The sequence below is a fragment of the Pyrgilauda ruficollis genome, unplaced genomic scaffold, assembly GCF_017590135.1.
Source record: "Pyrgilauda ruficollis isolate IOZ18807 unplaced genomic scaffold, ASM1759013v1 scaffold25, whole genome shotgun sequence".
Classification (NCBI taxonomy): Eukaryota; Metazoa; Chordata; class Aves; order Passeriformes; family Passeridae; genus Pyrgilauda; species Pyrgilauda ruficollis.
In genome coordinates, this window is record NW_024523822.1 from 13937235 (window position 1) to 13958741 (window position 21507).

The 21507-nt window shown below is 34.8% G+C and overlaps 1 protein-coding gene across 3 annotated transcripts in view; it reads right to left on the reverse strand.

The window, feature by feature from the left end:
• CSMD3 (CUB and Sushi multiple domains 3) overlaps nucleotides 1-21507 on the reverse strand; it is a 579207-nt gene that overhangs the window by 457257 nt on the left and 100443 nt on the right. For all 3 annotated transcript variants that reach the window (XM_041470732.1, XM_041470731.1, XM_041470730.1), the window contains exon 3: nucleotides 18702-18814. In XM_041470732.1, coding sequence (XP_041326666.1) covers nucleotides 18702-18814 — 113 coding nt within the window. The remainder of the gene's footprint in view (nucleotides 1-18701; nucleotides 18815-21507) is intronic.

Below are 21507 nucleotides of genomic sequence, written 5' to 3' on the forward strand. Positions count from 1 at the left end.
GTTTTAAGGAATTATATTTAAGTTGGGCAAGAAGATTTTTTTTACAATGTAATTGTGGTTTTTTACTGCACTACAAAAAAGGTTTCCATGTAACAAAGAGTATTTTCTTACTAAGGTTATCTAAATGTTTGAAATATATGAAGTGTTTAATTCTTCTGTTTTAATACTACTCAGATCATATGAATTAATGCTTTTCTGTCAGACATTTAACTACATATTTTTAAAACTATTAGAGTTCTTCACAACAAACTCAGCAGAACAGACACAAAAAATTGTGCAAAAATAATATCATTAATACCAAATTTTTGAATGAGAAAAAAACTTTGCTCATTTTAAATAAAGCTTAAAATGAAGATACAAAAACTATTATCTAACTGGGTTATGTGAGTTTACTGAGAAAGAAAGAGAGTTTCTTCAAATAATCACCTGGAATAAAAGAGATTGAAATCCCAGATGAAAGAAATACCTAATTGTCCATATAAGTGGAACAGCTGCAACCATCTAGACTGAGACAACCACTACAGAAGATCTGTTAATTAACAGGTTCACAGAGTCTATACCTTGAAGAAGTGCCCATTTCAAATTTAGCTGAATTTGTGAAAAAGGTGGGAATTTAAATTTAGATATTTTCTTTAAGAAGGGGTTTTCTAATCAATACAAGGAATTCCCAATATGCTGACAGGTATCTTTTTCAGATTGTAAAGCTATTCATCTACTTCATCTGGTTCTTCTGTATGAGAAATTATTTTGACTCTTTCATATGTTACTGAAAGATTGAGCCTTATTAGGCTCAAATCAACTGAAGAATTTTTTATCCTACAATCTGTAGACTGCTTCCATTCCAATTATCTTTTCAACACACTTTCAGGTTCATGATAATCCAATTATCTTTCTTGAACTGTTCAGTTTTTCCATGAAGTCTCAGATCGTTGACAATTCATTGTCTCCTTAGCTGAGGCTCTTTGATAAGGCCAGATATTGATTGTTTCCTTTTGTCATATTTCAGTCTTTCTGACAACCTCTTTACTTTTCTGGTTCAGGCTGTGAAACCATACTCTTGCAAATTAGGTCTGTCTAATATTACAGTGCAATTTCTAATGATAGTACTATGAGTTACAGAGATTTTTTTTTCCCTTGAAAAAAGTCAATGATGACATAACTCCCAGTAAATGACAGAATAGTTGACCCTTACTAAAGGAAACAAACAAACAAACAAGAAAGAAGAGAAAAGAAAAAAGTTAATGTCAAAAAATCTTTAATTTTAGGACTATTGTTAATACATACTACTATTGCTTTTTGTTGGTTTTTTTTTTTACTTTTTAAATTACTGCAGTTTACAAAACAAGTCACAGACAAATAAGTTCTGCTAATAAGCTCTCAATGGTTTGTTGAAGTAGATGAACACTTCTAGAAAGGCTAAAAGAATGAGCCATCTATTTAAAGTACTAATGTGCCGCAGGGTAGCAATAATAGTGTTTAAACAGAAAAAGGCACAAGTCCTTATTGATAGTGATAACCCCTTAATCACATTTAATTTTTTTCCAAGCTGGTTGTTGGCCAGAAAAATTAGCCAAAAAGTATGCAAATAATTTGCTGCATTGAGTTTATGCAGCTTTAATTAATGGAATTTAATTAATTTACTTTCTCATGCTGGCCCAGGAGTAATGAACATTCTAAATGTATTCTATATTGGCAGTGTAATTTAGACATTTAATCTAAGTTTATAAACTTACAGTACAAATATACTCTCTCAGCCCTTTGTCTTGTCCTTTGTATGGTCTGTGACACGTTCAACTTGCAAACCTTTCAAGGCATACGCAACTTTCAAATATAACATGTAAATTGATGACACTTTTGAAATATCCAAAATATAATTCACTTAAGTTAATATCACCAGATAACAAAGTAGTACACTTATATTTTGAAAAGAAAGGAAATTCACTATCAATATCAATGATTAGTTTTGTTTGTGCTCAGTATCAGATATTCACTGCCCTGGTCCTGCTGTCCACACTACTCGTGACACAAGCCAGGATGCCACTGCACTTTTGGGCCACCTGGGCACATGCTGGCTCATGTTCAGCTGGCTGTAGACCAACCCACCAACACCCCCAAGTTCTTTTCCACCCAGTAACTTTCTGGACATTCTGCCCCAAACCTCGAGTGGGGCAGGGCATTGTTTTAAGCCAAGGGCAGGTCCTGCATGTGGAGCCTCATATAACTGGTGTCAGCCCATCAATCCAGCCCAGATTCCTCTGTGGAATCTTCTTACTATCGAGATCCTCATGGTGTTAGGTTACTATTTTGGTTCTCAAAATTAAGAGACAATATTTTCCAGAAAATCAATGGAAAAAAAAAAAAATTTCCTTTTCACAGGATGACTTTAAGTCCAAAAAAAATTCTCTGAGATAAACTAAATTTAGAGTTGTAAACACTTTCATCATGCCTTCTGAGCTATTTTGCAGGTAAAAGTCACCTGGTTACAAATGTTAAAATTATTGTCCTGTGGAATTTTACATGATGGTATTTCTGAATTGTCAATTCAGAAACATAAAGAATTAATAATGTAGTAAAGATTAACAGAGCATGTCTGCTTATTTACAGATTTCAAAATATGTAGTAAAACTGCAGGATCTGCACACTTGCAGCTATCACAGTTCAAAAAAAGGAAAATATATATGCACAAAGTAAAAATATCTTCAATAACCTGAGGCAGATTAAATGCTAAGGCAGTGAAGGCAGTGGGAGGACTTGATCAGCATCTACTGGGATGTGCATTTCCATAGGCTAAGGAGTCCCACTTCATCCCAGTCTGGATCCATCAGTGCTCTCCAGCCAGTCTCCAGATGTCTGCTGCACAGATGCCTTGGCCCTGTGATGTAGTGGGCTTAGCTCTGTAAGGACTTACAGTAAAGTCCTGTGTTGGTACTTTATCTCCAGCATGGCCCTCACCCAGCCCCTGGCTCTGCTACCCATGTTGAGCCCCTGTGGGACTGTGTCCCATTGAAGAGAGCACAGTCTGTGTGAAACTGACCCAGTGACCCTCAGTTTCATATTCTTTGTCAAGCCTTTGCTTTTCTCTGACAATAAAATTACATTTAATTGGGTCCATGCCAAGCTTCAACTTCAAAATCTGTCTGTATTTGCAGGGAAATAAATCCTTCAGGAATGCATATTCGATGTTCATATTAAACAATGAAGTTAAAATTATTACTTTCTATAGGTTACTTAGTATAGACTCAAAAGAATTCAGGTTGGAGAAACTTCAGGAGAGCTCTAGTCCAACCTCCTGCTCAAATCAGGGTCAACTAAAAAACTAGATCTCAAGGGGGAGATTCCACAATCACTCTAGACAATTTTGGTAAGTATGTCTGTCTTTCCATCCACTTTGATGAAGACCCTTCTCTCTAAGTTCCATACAAGTATTCGAAGAATGCTGTGACACCTCCCTGACCCCAGAAACTCTTCTCCAGGCTGAAGAAGCACATCTCCCTTCACCTCTCCTTGAAGGGTGAATGTTCCATGGTGACCCTTCCCTGAACTTGCCGCAATGTATCAGCATCTTTCTTGCACTGAGGACCTAACAAGGAATGCCATATTCAAGATTTAAAAGCTGTGGAAAAATCTGCTTTCCCTGGTTTACTGACTGCACTTGCATTGATGCAGCCCAGTATGCTGTTAACTTCCATGGCTTCATGGGTGCACAGTTGAATCACGTAACAAATAGTCAAAGCTTATGTTTATCCTGTTACAAGAAAAGAATTTTCTATTAATGTTTTCCCAAAACAACCCAGTAACAGAAAGATGATTTTAGGCCTAAATGAATAACATGAACAGGAGCTCCTGATATATTAATTTTCTTTTAAAAAAGAGTATAGCATATCTATGAGGGTGTAAGGAAAGAAAAATATTCAAAGTAGTCTGAATCACGGAAAAGTTATTGTTTGGTTTTTTTATCCTGAAGCTGACCTTCTCTGTAATACGAAAATCAACGCTAGATTTATCTTACAATATTTACTGGAAAGAGAAGGGTCTGTAGCGCAAGTCTTGAAATAAAGACTTTAATTTGTTTCAAAACGGTAATGATATTGCCTTTTAACAAATCTACTGCTTTAACACGTGCATATATAAGGTTATATATGTTTGTTTTTTATACCAAACAAAGAGACTGAATTTTTGCCACAGAATAAAAAACAGGTGATTTTCAGTTGATGCCTTGTCTGTTACAACTAATTAGTTCCTTCATCTTGTTCCTAAAGTAAAATCAGTTGAGAATTATCCTTAGAATTCTGTGCAGTTTCTGTGGTCAGTGAAATTAAATTAATTGAGTTATTCTCAAAGACAAAAAAGAGTCAACAGATCTGATGAACTGTAATGAGGTTCTAATTTTGATCAGGAATGGAGATGCACATATTTAGGCCAGATCTGTAGACCATAACATTAAATATAGAGCAAATCCAAGTAAATTCTGTGAATAAGTTTCCTAGCTTCAGACTTTCAAAGAAGCAGACAAATTCAGAAAGAGACTGAAAGCTACTCTTGCCTTTGTTGCATACAGGCAAAAATCGTAGGAAAAATTCACTAGCAAATAACAGGTGAAATGATCAGACAGGTTGGTTGAGGGTATGGTTGTATTTTTGACTTTAGTGCTCTGATGAGGACAGGATGAATTTAACTGAAATACTGCTGTGGCCTTTCAGCACTCCTATGAGTTGAAAGTCTCAGCTGCCCTAGGAGTCACTGCAATGCTCATCCGTGGGCCAAAGTCAGGAACAGCAAAAATGTCACAAGTACTTATGTTTTTCACCATGTCACGTGCACCTATGTGAAAATGGTTAAAACTGATTAAGATTTCTGGGGAATGGGGTGAAAAAAAAAATACTCAAATATGTGTGATCATGGCAATGAAGAGAAAAAACTGTTGCAGTGTGGCCAAGTGTGACTTACCTATACACCTACAAGTCCTATTCATTTATGCTTACTTTACAGCCAGTAGTAAGGACAAAAAATAGCATAGTACTCTGGAATTGTTTGCTCTTTACGGTACAGGATGTCTGCAATGATGGTACAGGATACTGACATAAGCACTGTAAGGTGTGTTGTGTAGTGAATCCTGACCACCTAATCCCTCACACATGATAGGAGTTATAAACTGATGTAGCAATCTCTAAAAATGCCACCTATAAGATAGTGTGCTGGGATTAAAGGAGAGAGCTATAGAAACAATGCCATTAAAATTAAAGTTAAAAAAAATCCAAACTCCTAAGAAAGGAAACCAATGCCAAAAAACAAGGCAGTATCCTTTTTTCCTTCTTTTGCATTTTTCCTATAAGTAATACTTGCAGTGAAGACTGATGCATATCATGAGTTTCACAGACAGTTCAGAACATTCTATCAAATAAATAAACTTGATTTAAATTCTAAAATATAGAGACAAAAGAAGACAAAAGAACTCCATCGCATAGATGTGAATAATGAATATATTCTCAAATATCTTGCATGGAAAAGCCAACTTTAAAACCAAAGGGGTTCCAGATGAGAGTTTGGAAAAAAGAGATCTCAATCTCAAGAGAAATTGAAACAGTTCAGAAGGAAAATAAGTGTTAAGATTTCAAATTCTTAAGTTTCTTTTTTGTAACTATTTTCAATCTGTAATACCAATTTAATCTTTGGGACTTTATTTTTTTCATTTTTAATCTATCATTTCAAGTCTGCATAGTGATTAAACTGGATTAAAGTGAATATAGCAGACACTCTGTGTAATCCGGTCATGAAGGACCCAAAACCAAACATGACAAACTTGCTTCTTGGAGCCTTTTCAACTCACAACAATCTTGAGAATCCAAAATACTGTGATACATTTTCTTCTAAGCACCAAGCATCAGTTTTTTGTGAGTAAATCTGTCAGCAGGTTTTAAGCATTGAAATGTAGATAATTAGTGAGTCAATTTACAGCTCTAAGACTGTTACAACCTCCTATTGTCACTCTGCATTACACATGATGCATCAAGATGCAATTTGATAAATGTTTTAAATTAAAGTAAATGTGCTGTTGTCAATAGAGTTATGTTTTCTCAAACATCAGCTGTGTGTGTCTCATTTATGACTTTGGTTGCTTGGGTTCCTGCTGGTGATTTTGAGCCATACAGCAGGCTGGACTAGAGAAAAGGAAGAGGGAATAACACAGACATAACAAAATTTGTTTTCATCCATATTATTTCTCTGAGATTGCTCCCTACATAGCCTGGTGAGTACTGAGCAGGGAGGGAGAAAGGAACGTGACAATAGGAAAGAGATGAAGTCTGTAGGACCTCAAAAGTAATAGTGACATTAAATAATTAATTAAATTAAAATATTTTTCTCTTCACTGCTTTTTCAATTCCTTTTCCTGCTCTGTAGTTCTGGCTTAATCTCACCAAGTAATCCCCCTGAAAACTTCTCTAGTACTGTGCTTATTTGTCTTGGTCCATTGGTCAAAACTGAATTGTGTTGCCCACCAACAATAATATGAAGAATGCATGTTATAAGAGTCTTCCTTTCACTTTGCAGTTATAACTAAATCTGTTTTGTCAATGCTTAGGATCTGTCTTCTTTTGCACTTTTATCTTTGAAGAATGTCTTCTTTTGATTTCCTTCCCAGATAACTCCTTGGTTTTGAGCAATTTTCCCTGGTTTTATTCAATGTTATTTTATGCCGTACTTAAGAGTTATCCTATGAATAGTAAATAAATAAATGTATTTAAATGATAAAGAAGAAGTGACTCAAGCTGTGGGTTTAGATTAGATTTTATGAAAAAGAGCATGGTGCTAATAATGCCAAGGTTACAGGCTTGATCCTAGTATGGGCCATTCACTTAAGAGTTAGACTCAATAGTCCTTGTGAGTCCTTTCCAACCCAGAGTAGTGTGTGATTCTGTGAAAAATTCTTTGCTGTGAGGGTGGTGAGTCACTGGAACAGGCTGACCAGAGAAGGTGTGAATACCACATCCCCAGAAGTGTTTAAGGTCAGGGTGGATGGAGCTCTGATGAACTTAGTTCCCATCCGTATCTCGTTCTGATCCCCAGGCATGGGCGGGGAGGGTGTCCCTGCCTATGCCTGGGGATCGGAACTAGATGAGAAATCTGTATTTCATGGCTTCTCAATAATATGTGAAGCTGGAATGTATTTTAGGTGTGACAGTAGCAGAATTGTGGGTGGAAGAAGAAAGTTTTTCCAAATTAAGATGCCTCATGCCCAGAATAATACATTCTTATTTCTTGCGGTATGAGCTCCTGTGACAAGTACAGAACTGAGCAATGCTACACTGTAATTAAAGATGACACAGTACGTTTTTATTTAACAACAATATTTGCCTATAAACATCTTATTCTTGTCATCTGTCTACTTACTATTAACTAGTAATCTGGAGTGACAGGGTGCTGAGCAGAATAAACATTTAGCACAGACTTTTATTTCTACATCATCAGTTCAGACCTGGACTTCATGTTGAGAAGCCATTGTTTAGGAGCATTTTCTTATCCTGTGATTTCAAATCATTTCCCATAGGATGCACATTTCATCACAAAATCAGCTCTATGACTGGCACTAAGTGATCAGTGTTGATTATATTTTTAAGAGAGACTGGGAATTGAATGCTGCAAGTGGCAACAATATCTGGTCCTAAAATAGCTAAGAACACATTGCTTAGAAGCACACTGACAGAAGAGTAAGGGTAGAACAACATTAATGCTAAATGAATTTTTTTAAAAATCTTTTGTGATCCTAATATTTTTATTTATTCTTTAAACATGCAATAAATACATAAGGATGTCTACTAGTCTTCTAATTTTTTACATATGAAGGCAGTAGGATTATTTTCAATGTCAGGATGTCAGGTTTCTTCATTTTCTCAACACACACTTCAGATGCTATTTTATAGCAGGGAAACTGTAGAATGTAAAATTAACAACCTTTGTAAAAGAAAAGAAGGCATAAGAATTCTGCACCAAAACTTCAGCTAATACTTTAATGGGTTTTCTTTTAATTATTCCATTGGTACTATTTCAGAAAATTCTTTTTACATGTTACATTCTACATGTAATGAACTAATGTTTTTTATGTAATCTTTTAGGATTTTAAAAAAATCTATCAAGAATTAATCATGAATTCATCAATTTATCCAAAATCAAGAATTTATTATGATTTTTTCTTAGAATAAATATCTGTTTAAGAAAAATAAGCTAGCTTTTAAATTTAAAAAAAAAATTGAAAATTTTGTGAATGCTTTGTGATCTTTCCAAATAAAATAAGTAGTATAAATATAATAAATAAATAATATAAAATCTATAGTATTTATTTTAGCTAAATAATTTTTAGCTGTAACATACCACTGGTGGTCCATGAAACATTAATGGCCTATTGTCACCTGGCAAAGGAATGACTTTTTCTTTATGGTGTTCAGGGCTCAAAGAAGAAAGGCTGTTCCAGAGAGAAGATTACTTATATTTAATTATTTCATATATATATATATACATATAAATGTAATTGAATTATAAATTACTTTCAATCATTTAAACTTCTTTTTTTCCAAATTATAAGGCAGTTGACTGACCATCTAGTTCACAGTATTATTATCCATCCATCTCAAAGCTCTCTACATTTGCACTGAGTTTTCCTTGGATGGCCTCATAGGCTATTGAGAAATTCTCTGCTAAGAGCTGATCAAAAAAGCAAATATCTTTCAAAATACTCTTCTAACAAATTTCATTTTATTTTAATAGGCAGAAAATTCCAGTGCTGAGTAAGTAATTGCTTTTCTTTTTATGTTAAAATAAAACTGTTGTCATAATCACCACTAAATGATTATACTGGTATTGTTCAGGATGATGTTAGTAACTGGCATAACTGGATGCTTAAATTTCACCTGTTTCCAAGCATTTTACATCTCACATAATTTTTGTTCCACAGTACGACTATCTTTTATAGATCTAAGTGTCCAAATATGAAATATAAATTTAACTCGTGAAAAACTTGCAAATTTGAAAATCAGCTAAGATGACAAAATTAGTCTTTTAGGTTACAGTTCTGTATTATTTTGTATTATGTTCTCTTCATAAATAAATTTCTCCATCTGCAGAGCTCCTATGTTTTAAAGAGTTTTTAAGATTGCATGCTGGCATACTGAACCTGTTCTTGCAGATCTCTGTATTTTGATATTGCTACAGAAGTTCTGTCAAAGCTATCACAAATCAAAGCCAAAATGCTATCAAAAACCAAATGCAGATTGAAGGATTAAGCCATGTAGTTCTACATTTGTAAGTGGTATTTAGCAGCAATTTCATTTTTATGAATTCTATGGATATTTCAAATTGTGATACTGTGAATTACTATTTCAAAATTTCATTGAGTTGTAACTTAAAACTTGAAGGAAGCACCTGCTTATAAACATGGAGCTGCATTTAATTAGGTACTTTAATGAGCAGTGTATACTGGTTCCTGCAGAATAGTGTTTCAGCTATATTGGATTATAGTTATCACTGCTTGTCTAGACATGGGATCAAAATGTGAATCTTAAATTAGATTGCCTTAAGATCTGCTTTTGTCAGGGTACTGTACTTATCTTAACAGTCCAGTAGCTGAAGAATGTAAGTTCACCAAGGAAACCTTGAAATCTCTTGGGAAATTTCTTTCAAGACTTGCAGTATATATTCAATTATTCTTTAAATGAAAAAATGATATTGAAAATGTAAGAAAAAAACTGCTAAAGTAAGGCTGACATATAATTAAGATTTCAAATTAATCACTGTCTTAGTTAAGCTTCAATATGAGGTATGTATCAAAATGATAAATTGCAGTACCATAAGTTGACAAATATGGCTTATTTAACAACATCATTCTGAAAGAAATAAATTAAACAGAACATTGAAACAGTAAGTGGATTTTTACCAGACTAAGGGACAGACATCTTTTTTTTCCCAATAATTAAGTTTTTCTCAAGGCAGAAGAAATTATATGTCATTCATTGGTTTATAACTTTCAAAGAATGATTTTTTTTTTTGCAAAAGTTAAAACAAATAAGTATATTTCCATTCATTTTGTCTGAAACAATATTATGCATGTTCTGTGGCTCTCTAATCAATAAACTTTTTTTTTTTTTTAGGATTTATCAAAGAAAATTTAGCACTCAACAACCACTAGAGTCCAACTGCTAATTATTGTAGAATAAAACACTAGATCTATAATCAAGCACGTGTGCATGAGCTTTTTTTCTAAAAATTATATGTTATTTTTCAACCAAAAGGACAGGGAAGAGAATGACAAGTCTATTTAGATGAATTTGTTACATATTCTCCCAAAAATAGGATGACAAATATTTGGCAGCAGAAATAATATTTAACTGTACTTTTTGAGTACTGATAACAAAGTGACACAGCCATCTATAATGAGCTTTTGAGAGGTCCTAGTGGTCAGATACTCCGTCCTGCATGCTACAGTTCCCTGCCTGCAAGACAGACCTCTAGTCTTGGACTGTGTACTCCTTGTCTGGAGCTCAGGAACATAATTTTACAGAGCAATTGCTCTTTTTTCAGCCTCACAACTGCTACTTGATCCTATTCACTCATCTGAGTGGTAATAAAATGGCCAAGGGAAACCTTAAGTTGATCTAAGGTTGATATGGGATTCTGAGCAGAAGAACGGATGCATGTGATCCCTTAAGGTGATGGTATTCCTTTCAATCCTTCTGATTAGGAGAAAAGCTCTGGCTGCAAGTGCACCCAGCAGAACAATGCCTAGCTGAACAGTTGTCTCCACAGGTTTGAGCTTCATAATCATAGTGCCTCATCTGAAGACAAAGTAGGACTGCTGGGAAGAAATGAAACTGCCTGATCAACACAAATAAGAATATAATCACATGTAGACATGTTTAACTCAGAAGGAGGGCCTTTGAAAGCACTCTCTTCAGGGAAAAGGGTGAACCAAAGAGTGAAAGAAAACTAAGCCCAGGTTTAGAAGGAAGACTGAGAAGTAAGTACTAAAATTGGGACACTAGATTTTAAGATATCATATTTGGATTTATTTGGGGAATTGTTAGGGAGAATCTCCTGGGAAGTAATTATGGGGAAGAAGTGCAGTCAGAGAGATGGCTGATTTTTCTAAATGACAACCCAACTATTTTAAGGGGAAGTCAACTTTGGCAAATGACTCATGAGGCTAACAAGGGAGCTTCTTAATGAATTAAAATGCAAAGTACAGACAAAAAAAAAAAAAGGAAGAAAAAAGGAAAAAAGGGTGGACAGAAAGAAAGGTGTATAGAAATGGCACTCAGGAACAAAATCAAGAAGGTCCAAGTCCAAGGGGGCACTAACACTAGGGAGGAGTTTCATGGATTATACAAAGGGACTCAACAAGTATGCTAGTGACAAAAATAGGACGGGGAAAATTGCAAATACACCAGGTGGAAAGACAATAATATTCAATATGAAAAAGGGCAAAGAACTCCATGCCTTGTGTGCATCATTCTTCATAAGGAGTAACCTGTTCATGTATCAGTCCAGTTGGGAAGGAGAGAGGTAATTGGTTCTGGGTTTCGTAGAACAGTTGGGTATATTCAATTCACAAATTCACCCAAGGATACCAGAAGAGCTGTCCCACCCTGACTGAAAAGCTGCTGTCTATAATCCATGGAAAATTATAGCAATCAGCAGTAGTCCTTCATGATTAGACAGATTAGTGATACACTTGTCCTAATGAAAGCAAGAGGGACCACTACAGACACTATAAATAAATAATCCTTCCCTCAATTCCTGGAAGTAGCCTTAAGAGCACATTTTTGTAATCCATTTTCCATCACCTAAAGAATGACTCTAATTGGGAGTAGTTAGCACAGACTTACCAAGGACAAACTATGCTTGGAGAACCCAAATGACATTTAAGCATCTGAAGGGATGTAATAAGTGGCCACTGCTTTCAGCAGCAATGGCCACTGCTGCCAGCAACTCTGAAATCTGGTTATTTCCCTGCCTGGCGACAGGAGTCCAGGCCTGGGGCAGCTTGTGGCCTGGGGACATGACTCAAGCCAATGGACTTTTTTGCTGCTTTCCCATTTGTGGATTTAACCAGTTTCACTGCTGAGCAAGTATCCCAGAGAAACATACAGACACACAAGATACCAAAAGATTGGGCTACAGACTGCCACAGGCAAGACACACATCTTTGCCAGCATGCCCTGAACATGAGCACCAGTGGCCAAACCCTCTCTTTGTCTGGCAGACACAGAAGGCCATCCATGCAGACACACACAGAATTACCTGACTGCATGGGCACATGTACATTCACAGATCCCTCTGCCTGCCTGACAACCCCACTTGGATTCCTGGCCCTCTAACTGGCCCCAGGACTCCCCTCATCACTGGCTGGTCCAGCTTGATGCTTACTAGCAAACATGCAGTACTGGCATACTTGTCCAGCATGGACTCCCCATCCTCCTGATACCTCACCCTCGATCCAGAACCTCCTTCCTGCTGGTTAGTCCAGATGGAAGTGTGCAGGTGAGGGACCCATGCACACCCAGTGTGGAGAAGTGTCATCACACTGCCTCAGCAACTGTCACACGGCTTCCTCCAAGTGCTGGCATGGAGCCCCTCCCTTGCTTCACTCATGCAGGTTCCCCTGAGAGCTGATTTTTGGGACACACACCATTCCCAGTGAGTGGCAGCTGAGATCCCCGCTCACTCCAGTAGCTGGCACGGAGACCGCAGCCCCTCCAGTAGCTGGTACCAGGCCAGGGGTACCTATATCCCCAGCCTGGCTCCAGTAGCTGGCACTCTGCCCTTTTAACCCTCATACATGCACGACAGAGAGAGATTGCTCTGAATGTTAAAAAAAGATTTAATAACAAGATAGGGCAGGTTATGGTGATCAGATGCAGGCCTCAGCCAGACAAGTGCACTTATCAGAGCCCTTTTTCACACAGCTGTAACAAAATTATGAAAATGCAGAAGAATGACAGAAAATATTTCATTATTTGGAAAATTAATGTTAATGCTTCAAAAGCCCATATTAAAGAGAAAGAATACTCTGAAGCCTGCAATTTTATTGCAGTACTTAAGAACCTCCATAAGAACTCACAGATGCTAATAATAAGGGCTCTATAATTTAGCAGATAAAAGCAGAACAAAAGCCAGTAGCTGGAAGTTCAAAAATCAGAATTAACAAGCCTTACTTCTAAGTGAGGCAGAGGGATCAGTGGGATCAAAGAAAGTTTTCTTAAAGCTTGATGTCTTCGAGAGTTAACTTTGTCTCCAGAAGTTATTCTTTAGCCAAATCAGTGGTTGTGGTATCAAGAAAATAGTGCAAAATGCTATAAAAATTAACCAGATGTAGTCCACAGAGCTATTTTTCTCTCTAGTTCCTCTGGATTTATACAAGAATGATGGTACCAGTACAGCATATAGGTAAAATAGGTAGAAGCACCATGGCAACCTGGTATTGATTTCATAAGGAATCCTATGCTACAGCTTTACTGTGCATCTGGTATTAGGAATGACATAAAAGTCTGTAGTAGATACAAGTCTATGAAGAGGAATTAGTGGGATGTTTCCCATCCAAGCTAGTATTCCAGGGCAAAAAGGATTTGTTAGATAATTTTCTGACTTCCTAGACAATTTGGCATATATTCATACATTCAGACAAAATACAGAAACTCCAGCACCATTTTTTAACATGTTGCTTGTTAGATTTAGCATGTTTCATCTAAATGTATCTATTTATGTAATTTAGTAACCTTTCCTCCCCTCCCCTCCCCTCCCCCCCCTCCTCTCCTCTCCTCTCCTCTCCTCTCCTCTCCATTTAATTCAATTTTTATTAAGGGGCTGTTGAAACAACGTAATGACAGAGGCCAGCCACATCCACAGCAGTTATGGCAAAATGTGAACAGCAACAACAAAGAGCCTATAGTATCCATCAGGTAACAGCTTCGTGACAAATTTACAGCTTAAATTTGGTGTCTTTTACAACTCCAAGCTGGCAAACAATTTTTCAGTGGATTTCTTGTAGAGAGCACTCCAAAATCAAACAATAATTCATTAGTACTCATTTAAATTTTATATTAAGCTAGCAGTGGCATTATTAGCTTTATACACCTAGGACTTCATGAACCTTACCTGGATCCAAGATTTAGATTATGTGTAGCCACATTTCTGAATTCTGATATGCAGAAGAGCTAAAAATTGTTTCTCCTGTTTGTTCACATTCTCTAGCTTTATACCAACTGCCAAATTATTTTTAGCACTCACATCCTGACATATTTAAGTCCTACTAGTATTTCTTATCTACATGCTTCAATAATGCTGTACATAAGCTACCAGTTTTTCTTAATATTTCTGAAAGAAATGCATGATAAGTCCACAGAAGTCTAGAAGTCCACTAGATGGAAATCCTGTTCTGTTAATAAACACCATCTGCTCCTTTCTTTGCTTCTCCACCCCCCATTATTGATAAAGCTGTGATCATTCTTGAAATGTTTAACATTGCACTCAGATCCCACGCAAAAACATTTCAGCAGAATTTCTGAACTCCACAGCAGCACTCCAGTACAAATATTAATACCATTTCATTACTTATGCAGTGTCTAATAATTCAGTTTTATAATACAGCTTTAAAATTATGTGCAGTAGTACAAACCAGATAAAGTTATATTTCATACTACTTTATAAATATTTGCAATTCACCTCCTGGGCGTTCAGTTTTCACTATAAGGGTAATCTATATATTAAATTTTTCTATTCTTTGCCATGGCCAATAGAATAACACAAAAATGTCTATCATATTTAACTGGAATAAAGATTGCCATTAATTCTAGCAATCCATTTCTTAATGAAGTCAGTGATTTTAGCAATGTCAGCTACCTGTATAAAAGCTGTAAAATACCACAGTGAGAACAGAAGGAAGCACTGTTCAAAGCAGGACTAGGTCCACTGAATCCCTTTGCTGTGTAGCCAAGCTGCTACGCTGCTTTCTTTCTCAGCAGCTGTATTTCCCCTCCGTACTCTCCATGAATAAAGCTGCTTATGTATCTTAGGACAACAGGAAATGGAAAAGTCCATCAACCTCTTCTATTCCAAAACCAAATTATCCCACAAGATATAAAATAAAAGAGCACATCTACACTGTATTTAGTCTAAATTATCAAATAGGAGATTAAGTATAGCATTCCTTCTCTAGATATTAATACTGTATTTAGTCTAAATTATCAAATAGGAGATTAAGTATAGCATTCCTTCTCTAGATATTAATACATGTTGTAGAGAGCCTGAAAGCTACTAAAAACCTCCCCATAAACCTCTCCAGAAACAACAACAACAACAAAAGGCACAGTATCAGCAGGTTTAGAACTTCCCCATTTCTCACTCCAACCAGCAATGCTGTGTTACTAGACAGTGATAAAATTAGCTCCAGGCTATTTTTAAAATCCCTCCTTAATTTTAATACACCTCACCATTTTCTGTTGTCACTGTAAGTGAAGTCTATTACTTTTGAGTAATCTGTTCCAGTTTTCTCTCATGAAGTAATTTTTCTTCAGGGGTGTTGTGCTATATAGAGAGGTATGTTTATCAGATGTGTTCTTTTCTGAATAATGAAGAAGCTGAACATGAAGACATTGCGTGTAATGGTACCAAAGATATCTCAAATATGCCACTTGATATAGAGGAAAGAAAAAGGAGGTGAGAAGAAGAGAAAGGAGAGAAGAATGGAGGGACACTGATTGCAGACTGAGGCTTGTGATAATGATGTTTAGCAGGCCATGGTTGATATTTTGTGGTCTACAGTGCACTTGGTTTGACAGAATGCAATTGCAGTGGCTTAGAATACTATTTCTATTAATGATATAATTTTAAATCTTTTCATAAATATGTTTATTCTCAGGAGATCAGAAAATGCATATGTGTCCCTATATGTTATCAAGAAAGTCCACCATAGATTCATATTTCCCACAGATTCTGTCAGGTACTCTGGAATTTCTTGTCAACTTTCAGCTCAACTGCAAATTTTTCAAGAGGATGAGAAGTCACTAAAATAGATGTTTGGAGGCTTTGTTTATTTTATTTCATTTTTTCTAAATAGTGAACAGTAATGGATTCCATATAATCATCTACCTATGTAATCTATTTCAAAGCATCTCAAAAGAAAACGTTTTAAATTATCTCTGATTATAAAAGGTATGTTCCTTCTTTTTCAAATTACAACTGGATCTAATCCCTTCAGATATATGTCGCTACTTCTCACCCTATCCACTCAAGCCACCTCTATCATTTGGCTTTATTGCAATGACAGGTTGCTAATCATTTCTATCTTAAATTTCAAATTACATATCCATAATGAAGCTTTAAATGATGAGGCCTGATATTTAAGGGTACTAAGTATGCAAATGTTTCATCAAGAAGCTAAAAAGGAGCTACTGGGCAATCAAAATTTTTGAAAACTGGATAGTAGGCAGAACCAGATCTTAAAATGTTGATTGCAGGGTTATACATGTTCACAGAGTACAAGAACAGAAATGGAAATTTCCCTGATGTGATTATCATTTAAATACATCTATTCTCTGACATCAAGGAAAGAGGCATTAAATGAATGTAATGTAATGTAATGAGTTTTCATTTCTTTGCTATCCGGGTATAAAGAGGATAGCTTCACATGAAGTCAGAAAAAAACGTATTGAAAGAAAAATTCTCTGACTGAATGAAGTTACCTTGATTCAGGTCTTAAAACTGCAGTCTAGCTGTAGTAAGGGAGACTCCATTGAACTAAAACTCTGGTATCCAGCCTAACTTTTTTAAAAATTCCTAATTTTACAAAATAAAACATCAGTTTCAAAAAAAAAATTAGTATCAAGTTCAAGATAACAAGTTTATCTTTTGTTCTAAAATGCTGATTTCTGTGGTCGAAGGTAAGATTTCCCCAGATTTTATACTGATCTAGGAGCTCGAGTTCTATTAATCACCATGTTATTTTCTAGAAAGGAACTATGTGAGGGGTGAGTCAAATGTGCAAGGTGAAGTCTATAGCTGATCTTCCATTTTAGTCTTAATTATTCTCTGTCATGACTGAGACACATAGATTGTTGTGTGTTAGTGTTAGCAGTGCAAAATCTTTCAGTAAATTGTTTATAAGGAAAGATGATACCATATATAATGAACTCAATTAATGCATGAGAAGCATATATTTTGCATAATTAAAAATCCATAGGAATTTCATCGTACATTTTAATATGAGTTTTAATTATGCTGCTGCTGAACAGAGTTGCTAAATGCTTGAAAAATTAACAGACTGCAGAGTAGCTGCCTTCTAGACAAAACCATTTACATATAGCCTGAATTTCTCTTTTGTGTGCACCCACCCAAAAAAAAAAAAAAAAAAAAAAAAAAAGATAGTGTGTAATAATTTCAGCTATTTTCTCTAATAATTAAAGGAACAAGAAAGACTTAAAAAATATTTTATATTTTTCATTTCATATCTTGGTACATAGGAGAGAATTTCTACATGAAGCAGAATTCTAATGCATCATACCTAAAGGTAAATGATTTTCCTACAGAGTGATTCTGGACTGTATTTCTACAGCAGCCCTTTATTGCATTGCTAATTTTTTGATAGCTTCCTGCCGATCAAAGTGTTACTCAGCTAGTTAATTTCTCAGAGATTAGTTTCTGTTGCAGATGGGACCAAGTAGGGTACAACAATGGCCTCAACTTCTCCAGGCAGTTTACTATAGCTCCGGCTTTGCTGACAGACACTTCATGGAAATAGAAAAATCAAGTGTCTTAACACAAAGTGTCCTTAAAAAAAGGGAGGGGAATCAAAAAATAGAAACAAAACAAAGCAAAAAACAAACAAACAAAAAAACAAAAAAAAAAACAAAACAAAAAACCCAAAAAAGTCCCCCACAAAATACTATAGAAAACAAAAAGAAAAAAAACAATGGTTTCTGTTTATATCCTATAAAAACTCATTAAAGTTCATAGTCCCTGGTACCAAGAAATGGATTTAAAAATGGATGCAAGATATAAACCAACTCTTCAAACACTATTACACCATGATATAAACCAACTCTTCAAACACTATTATACTGAACCTGATCATAAACAAGATCCTTCCTGGAATATATATATGCTATAACTATGAACTTCTGGACTTCAGAAATACATGTTCCAGCTCATTAACTTCAGTGTCTGTGTGAAAATTATAGACAATTGTGAATACTGCAATAGAGAAATATATTTATGTCAATTTAGAGAACTGAGTCAGCAGTTCTCCTGTGCAAACATATGAGAAGCCTTCCATCCATAAAATTTGCAGATGCCACTACCCAGTGAAATTGAAGACTAACTAGTAATGTCTTGACATTAATTTGAATAAGCATGTGTCAGAAAGACCAGTACAATAACAATTATTCAATAAAAATTAAGTTTTTCAGAATTAAAAGAACTTGCCACTATTAGAGATCATAAAATATTTGTGTGATGGTACTATAGACTGTAGAGTTTAAAACATTTTGGTTTGAAATATGACTATGCATCTGTGAATGATTACATGAAAAGCAAATATAGTAACTTGGATGAGGTTATATATGTGTATTTTTATATACTTCTGTGGGATGTTTATTTTTTTTTTTATGTATAGAGATCAGAGGAAAAAAAAACAGATTATTTTGTTAAGAATGTCTTACCTTCATAGTAAACTTTAAACCCATGAGCACTAACTGCAAAGTCACTTGTCAAGCGCAGTGAAAATACAGATTTTGTACTTGTCACAGGTGGAGGAAGATGAAATCCTGTTAACCTAAGAAACAAAAAAGCACAATTCATGGTTAATTGTTTGGAAAATAAAACTGTGTGTAACAGATGGCTGTTCCCAATAATATTTAATCATGGAAAGGACAACTGTATTAAAAGGATGTAGTTTGCATTACTTGAAAAAATTATTTTATATAGTAAATGAGGAATTAATAGAAAATTTGACTATATTTGATGGACGCTATACTTAGTATAGATGATAGTAAGATGTACAAACTGGACTTAAAACCAGTTCAGATTATCAGTAGCTGAAAAAATAAAACAACTAAAGAAATCACAATACACCAGACGATTTAGACTCTTTGGGTTTATGTTAAAAAATGTATTACACTATATATCTTACACAGGTTTCTGCTAAAATTTGTAGTAGCTGAATTTTTCCACAGTAATATGATGAAAGAAAGGGACCATGATTCACTTTAATGAGGGAATTTATTATTATTTAAATTTTGCACTTTGGCCTCAGAGAAGAAATTTCTAATTTCAACTTGAAGAGCAGAATCACTGTAAAATAATAAATCCATACAAAAAACTCTCTTGTAAGAAATTACAGGTCATTCTCTTTTTGTCATTTTTATGTTTGGTTTTGTTCTATTAAAACAACTGCATTTGAGACACAAATAAAAGAAAAATTTTCGTACACTCAGCACTGCTGATAAGCTCTGCTGATACTCACTTCTACGTATTTATTTGATGTACATATGAAAACTCTTATCTTCCTCAGTTTTGGGAGAATAACCTCATCAGGGTTCATATCAGACCAAACCCATAACATTTAACTGTCAAAAAAATGTGTAAAGAACAAGTTGAAAAATTTAGCTGTGTACACACACCAGTGAAATCTAGACATACCTTTGGAACCCACTTAGCCATGTGTGGTGAATTGTGTAGCAGATGGGATGATATACTTTATTGATGATTGATATTAAAATTATTTTCATGTGTTTTAGATAAGCCCTTATTTTACATTTTACTTTGAATTTAGAACACAAAAATGTAGGTGAAAAGGGACCTGTAGAGACCACATAGACCAACATACTGTTCAATGTGGGTTAAAAGGCAGAGTTAATCCAGGTTGCTCAAGATTTACATTTTCCCTTTTCATTATTAGAACAAATTCTTGTGATTTTTTGTTTGCTAGGGCTTTTTGTGTTTGGTATTCTGTTTTGGTTTGTTTTTTTTAATGCAGTTATATATGTGCAGCTACATAGGCTGGGCTTTAGCACACTTTAAGAAATATGTAAACTCTGATAATTTTGCTGGAAGACATGACATATTTTTGATTTTGCTTGATATAGGAACAAACACCAATGGCGTTTACTGGCATTTTAATACATGTACTGCTGCTTATTCTGAAATTCAGTCTCAGTCTTCTGAAATCACAAATTAACTGATAAGTTATGTCCTGCCATTATCAACATTTCTAGTCTCATCAAGGGAAGGATATAGAGTGATGAGAAGCCCAGAATTCAAAAGGTCAGGAAATTATTTGCTAAAAATGCTGTAATTGCAATATTAGCATTTATTTAATATTTTACTTATTTTTAGCTTTAACATACCTTCAGATGAGTTCTATAGTATACCAGTAATTCACCATGAAGTTTATTTGCTGTGGGAGTCATAAAAAGTTTTATATTTTAATTTGATCTATACGTACTTGGTGCCCTTAACAGGTACTGCCAATTGATGGGTATTAATTGATGTTTTTTCTTAATCAGTCTTTGGAAAACAAAACAAAACCAAAACAAAATAAACAAAAAAAACCCCAAACCAAAAAAAAAAAAAAAAAAAAAACACAAAAAAGAAAAAACCCTCCTCAATGCAAGAGCCAACTTTTGTCATGTTACGGTCATGACAGATATGAAAGCCAAATGATAATAGCACTCACATCACATAACTATAAAAATGAAAAACATGAACAAAAGAAGCAAAGGCCCCTAAAGAGGTATATATTCACACATTTATTTGTAGCAGGTCCTTAGACGGTGTATTTAGAAACCTGTTCTTTGTTTCGTCATTAGTATCTTTATGAATAATACAATTAAAACAAGACTAAAGAACTTATGTTAATATGAAAAGATGGAGAATTATGTACAGAATATTTATGATTTAGGAAATGCATTTTTTTATTTAATTAAGAGAGTATATTTTTGTTCTATTAATAAAAAAAAAAGGAAATAAAATGCTTACATCTCCCAAACAGGCATATGCATAATGTTTGAATAAGTCAATATCAGTGCATTTTTTCTAACAGATTGGTCATCAACCAATAAATAATTTAATTCATTGGTTAGCATCAATACTTTAAGCTGGCCTAATGTAAAACAAAACCAATAATTAGAAAAAAACTCAGGTAGGTTTAGCTGGTATCTATTTATGTACTCAATGATTTAGAACAATTCTGGATATAAACATATACCCAGCAGAAAAGAAATACACAGTTATCCCAAAATGTTGAATTTTATGAGTGGCACATAGACACAGCTTAGGTGGGTAGAGGATTTTTAAAATGAACACATATGTTACTAGCATAGTAAACATTACAGCTCCTGATGCAAAACAGATCATTATAAGAGCTGTTGGATATCATTTAGCTTTCAGCAGTGGGCCTTTTATAACCATCATTATGTTGCATTTAATCAAAAAGGATAAGCTTGTTTCTTTAATTTGGTTGCTACA